General features: G+C 44.7%; 1 protein-coding gene across 1 annotated transcript in view; it reads right to left on the reverse strand.

The window, feature by feature from the left end:
* Positions 1-555, reverse strand: part of chrnb1 (cholinergic receptor, nicotinic, beta 1 (muscle)) — a 16,971-nt gene extending 16,416 nt beyond the window's left edge. Inside the window, exon 1 of the mRNA XM_041965283.1 lies at positions 495-555. Within this exon, the coding sequence (XP_041821217.1) occupies positions 495-555 (61 nt within the window). The remainder of the gene's footprint in view (positions 1-494) is intronic.
* Positions 556-5,551: the final 4,996 nt, after the last annotated feature.

Consider the following 5,551-nt stretch of genomic DNA (forward strand, 5'->3'; position numbering starts at 1 on the left):
TCTTGACACTTGCAGTGATCGTCTCACTGCTCCTCCAGAGTCATCATCAGGTCAAATTTATACAATTTATATGCAATTTTTCCAATTATTTTTTTTTCTGACCCAATTCCTGTAATGATTCCGCCTAACGGCTAATTAGCAAATGCTAGCATGCTCGCCTGGTAAACACTGCCTGCTAAGCGTGGGGGCGTTAGCATGTCACCGTGAGCGTGTTAGCGTCCTGATGTCAGCCGCCGCTGTGTCACTGTGTGTCTGTGGTGCGTTTACTTACCAGACTTTATGCACACTGTCTACACTGTGTTCATACCAGCAATATATTCAGTGTGTTTGCTGTGACACAAACTTATTGATTGTGTCCCACAGATACAGTACTGCTGCTGTGAGATTCCTTGATGGCTCCATGTGGCAGTCTCCATGTGATATCACTGTACATATACACATGGGAAGTACTGAAGAGCTCTCACATGCATATATTGTGTCAGCTTGTGCCTTACCTGCCAATGTGCTCAGGCTGCACAAGCAACATGCCAGCAGGACCAGATCCAGGCTCTTCATGGCGACCCCCAAAAACCTGACCAGTGTCTCCTCTGAAAAACAGATCCTCAGTTGATGAAGCTCCTTAACGTCTTTTTTTTCTCCTTCTTTTTTGTTTCCAGTGCAGTCCTCTGTAACTCTTCAGCGTAACTTTTGCTTCGCTCAGTTTGGACTGTTGTTGTCTGTCAGTCAGGCGGGCCTGGCCAACTGCTTCCTGCTCCAATTACATTCTCAGGGAGGGGAGGGTGTGTGTCAGTGTTCACCCCCCCTCTCTCCTCAGTCAGTGTGAACCAGGCTCCACTCTGCCCATGAGAGCTTACTTTTACTTTACACTTACTTTTGTGGCCAAGGGACCCGCAGGAGGTCCTCAAGAAAAGTGTGTGAAGGTCGAATTTGACTAATATTCCACTGGAGGATTGTGTAGTGATAAGATGGAATCGAAACTAACAAAGCTACAAACCTTCCTTCTTTATGTCACAAATAACAGCTAATAAATCACATCAACGCAGGAGGACATGCCGGGAAAATGGGTTCAATGCACACTTTGAATGAGGGGACATCTGAGCATCTTCCACTATCATTAAACATGTGATTGGTTCAAAAGGAGCGGCCGCGTGTCAGAAATCATGCAGGCACAAAGACCACATCCTGTCCTCATCCAACTTCCTGTTCCGAGTGATCGGTGTCCCTTTGCCCCCAAGTCCCCCTTCCTTCTTCTTTACCTTCTTCTCTCTCATTATAAGAACCACAATGAAACAATGAAGCTACTGTTGCCCCAACCCTGAGTCTCACTCAGATAGTCATTAGGTAAGACAGCTTCAGCTCTACACCAATCACTGAGCCACATTTGACCTTTAGTTCATCCTCTTGAGCCAGACTCTCATCTGCTCTGCCTCTATTAACCCTCAGCTCATTCCCTGGGAATTACGTCCATGTTGGACGATTCTCACAATTTGCGTCCAGCGCCGGCATTCAGCGGCGATGCGGGAAGTTCTGTGCCGTGTCCTTTACGTAGTGAAGGCTGTGGAGACTGTGGGGGAAGCGTTTTGGACACTTTTTGAAAATAAAACAACAACATGTAAGTGTTCTAATACTGCATATAACTTGGAGTTTTGTTTTTTCTGCGTCATTCACTTACACTGGCAAGTTTCTTTGCTTTCCAGAGATGTCTCTGAATATCAAGTAGAAATGGAGAGGAGCACTGAATTTTTCCACTGAGCGGTAAATTACCCAGAGCTTTCTAGCAATTTAATGCAAAGCGTAGCCAAGAAACTGATAGCCCAGTGGCTAAAATGCCATGTTGATGCCATTTATGCATGGCTCTTTAAATAGCGTCTCGCCTCTGTTCTTGTCTGTTACAGTTGTGGTATGAAACAAAATGCATTGTAACAGTCAACCACTGTAATAACAGGACACACAGAGGTGATACAGGAGTCATTATTCTTACAGTATAACGCTAAGTTGATCAAGCCGTTTAACTGCCACACACTGCTGTACTTTCTGAAGGCCCCTGCAGTAAAACACCTCCATCCTCCCTATATGCCTCCACGCCGCTCTGCTCTCACTCACATTCGTCGGCCATCCACGCCACGCCGTAATTTATGATCCACTGTCACTGCCGTTCGGCCCGCCGCCAATTTAATTACCATAGAAGCTAACTATTAACAGCTAGCAGCCAGTGTCAAGTCGCACATCAAATCTGTGGTCATGAGGGACTGCATAAAGCCCCCGGCTGGCAGAGACTCAAATCCAGGGAGCTCTCCCAGAACAACCATAATAGATCACTGTTTAATACCGAAGTAAGTGGTTAAGTTAGATTAGATTGATTGTTCAGCCATGACTGTTATTTTCACAGACTGGAGCAGGTAACAGACGACATGTAACGGTGTTGCGTGAATCAGATCATTTAAAGTTGATGATGTCGCTGTAAAGATTATACAGTTCAATGCTGCAGGTTATTATTAGATTTTATTCTAACATGGTGTCCCTTCTCTCTTACTTTAATCAAATTGAAATTGAAATCATATTCAATTACTTTCTTTCTTTTCTTTTCTCAGCCACAAGGGGTTGGCCACTGATAACTGGCAATCCTGGTCATCCTACAGCTGCTGGATGGGTCTGAAGTCAAAGCTGTGTGCAGGAAAGGGACGAACACAAAGCATCTGTCTAAAATATCACTGTGTGCTGAAGCATTAAGACTTAACTGGATCCAAGAGTGTTGGCTTCAGATAAACTGTGTGTTCAGGTTGTTTGGGCTGGTGCGAAAGCTATTTGTTTGCGGTGTGAGAGCCAGACGTAGAAACGCTCTGATCCAGATCAACTGAACTGGGCCACAGGTGTGACGGCCAGCAGGACCCAACCCAAACCGTGCTACCTTATCCTACATGAAGACTCGTAAAAAGATCCAGTGTGAAATGTAAAGATGTAGGTTGGATGTGACAGGAAATGACATCAAAACAACCCCCCCAAAAAAGAACCTCTCGGCAGACCAGCTTTACAATCATACAAATATATTAGTTTGTTTTATTCAATTATATCCAATAATACGTCTCCCTTGACTTTGTGTAAGTTATTATAGAAATAAATACAGATCATATTGCAAATGCAGAGACAAGAGTTTGGGATAATAGTGTTGGGGGGGGGGGGGATTAAGGGGTTAAAGGGGATCAAGAGTAAATATTGGGTAAAGACTGTTTCGTTGAAGGTGTCCAGTAAATGATTGGCGCATGCATGCTTGTAGTCCCGCCCGTCTGCGATCCTCTACCTCAACCCAGGTGTTTCAAACTGCAAGTCCCACGGCCCTCTGTAGTCCTTCACAGCTCTCTCCTCCATGTGATCCATGGGTTTGATGGCATAGAGTAGTTGTGTTATTCCACCTTGCCAGCAACAGGGGGAGTTACTGCACCCCAACCACATTTGCATGGATATATTTATATATAGAGATATATAGATATATTTTTTTACCCCATTTGTATACAAAAATAGTGTCATTGTGGCTTTGATAGCTGGAAGACTGAAGCACTCTTTTTGCATTTGGAAGACAAGAAGGAAAGTAAGAGTATGGTGAGTCCCTTAAAATATTTTCTGGAAGACTTTGTCACAATATCTTGGATCGTCCATGCAGTAGAAAGAAGAGCAAAAAATAAAAAACAAAACACACAAGAGTCAAAAAAATCCTTCAAGGATCGATCACGGAATCACACACACACACAGGTAGAAGGTGTGTTTGTGTGTGTTAGAGGGAGAGGCAGGCTGTGGAGGAGCAGTCCGCACGCTGCCGGCGAGCCAATTAAAATCCCGTTAAGAGATCGGAAGGTTGGAGGTCAATCAGCCAGTCTTGATTGACAGGTGGAGGACTGTGGGGGATCTGCCGGGGGAGGTCTGAGACCCCACAGTCTTGGTGTACTTTGCTTTCCTCTCTCTGTCTATTTTTTCAATATCCCTCATTATGCGATAGGGGAGTAGACACAGATATGCATTCAAACGGCAAATTAAACACAGCAAATCAACAAGCACACATGGACAGACCAACAATGATTCATAAAGGGCATTACAATGGACACCAATACTCAGATTCCTCATATCATTTCATTACAAGTCACAGTACTTCCACTGAGAAATACCCAAAATACAATCCATACTGCTTTTTTTAAACAAAAAACACTTCAGGAAGAGGGTAAATAAAGGCATTTCAGCATCGAGTACAGCGTAAAGTCACCACTAACACATTGTTGGTGCATTAGCTTGGGAGAGGTGAGGTCCCTCCATGATCTGTTTGTAAAGGTCACCCCATTTAGCCACATCTGCGCTGGCTTGGTGCAGGGTGCAGTGTGTGTGTGTGTGTGTGTGTGAGCAATGCAGATGTGTCCAGGGATTGTGGGTGTGCTTTTTTTAAAACAAAACAAAAAAAAAAACACAGCCTGATTTTTAGACATCAAGTTAATCTGGCGGTTAATACTATACAGGACGTGACACCGGGTGCTCGGGCTCTGGATTCCAGTTTAGAAGCACTTTTTATGAGGCGTCTGGGAGAAAGAAAAAAAAAAGAGAGCAAATCTGTCCGAGGACGGCGTCACTCTTTTGTCACGTGAGCCTCTCTCTCTCTCTCTCTTCCTCCCTCTCTTTTTTGTGTTTTCTGCTGCATTGCAGATGTGGTGAAGGGACTCCACCTCAAAGTAATGCACACACACACACACACGCACGCACGCACGCACACACACTTAAACAGCAACCCATCTCACAAAAAGGGCAAAGTGTTAGAAAAATAAAAGCTCTAATAAAGCACGCAGTTGGGTTCTGTATCAATATTAATCCTTTTTTTTCCACACCCTCCCAGATAATGTGGCTGCACCTTGTTAATGGAGTTTATTGCTTTCTGCCCAAGGACTCATGCTCATTGATTCGGCCTCTGATTTATCCTCTGTTTTCCTCTCTGCCTATGCTTTATTCCCTCTCTTCTCGGATACACATAATGGACATACAGAGATATTCAATCACAGTTACACAACGATTACACACAAAGACCAAAGCTGATGAGCGGGATCTGGAAAACACACATATACCAGCACACACACATGCACATACATACATACATTCAGCCTCCAGGTTAAAGGGAAGTTGTGTTTGCAAAAAGGGATGGGAGAGAGGAAGTGGAACTTCAAAGGGAGGCTGTGAGGGCATGAGTTAGCTACACTACAGAATGTGACACATGCCCCCCCCCCCTCTCTCCTTCACAACCCTGGATGACCCTCTCTGCAGTCGTAATTCGCTCAGTAAGCAGGGAGGGCCCTGACTCGGAAGAAATGGGAGGTAAGGGAGTCCCCGGAGAGAGAGGTGCGCCTGTGAGAGGTGTGAAGCGTGCAGCTGAATCAGATATACATCATTTAACCCCCTTCGATATCCACACATTCACTCCAAAGAACTGGCGATGCCGAGCCCTCCAAAGAGCCGATATTTAACATTTAAAAGCTGATTCCAGAGGCATTCATCAGCGAGTTAAAAGCAGTAAATTCAGCCG

Source organism: Chelmon rostratus, chromosome 23, assembly GCF_017976325.1.
Source record: "Chelmon rostratus isolate fCheRos1 chromosome 23, fCheRos1.pri, whole genome shotgun sequence".
Taxonomy (NCBI): Eukaryota; Metazoa; Chordata; class Actinopteri; order Chaetodontiformes; family Chaetodontidae; genus Chelmon; species Chelmon rostratus.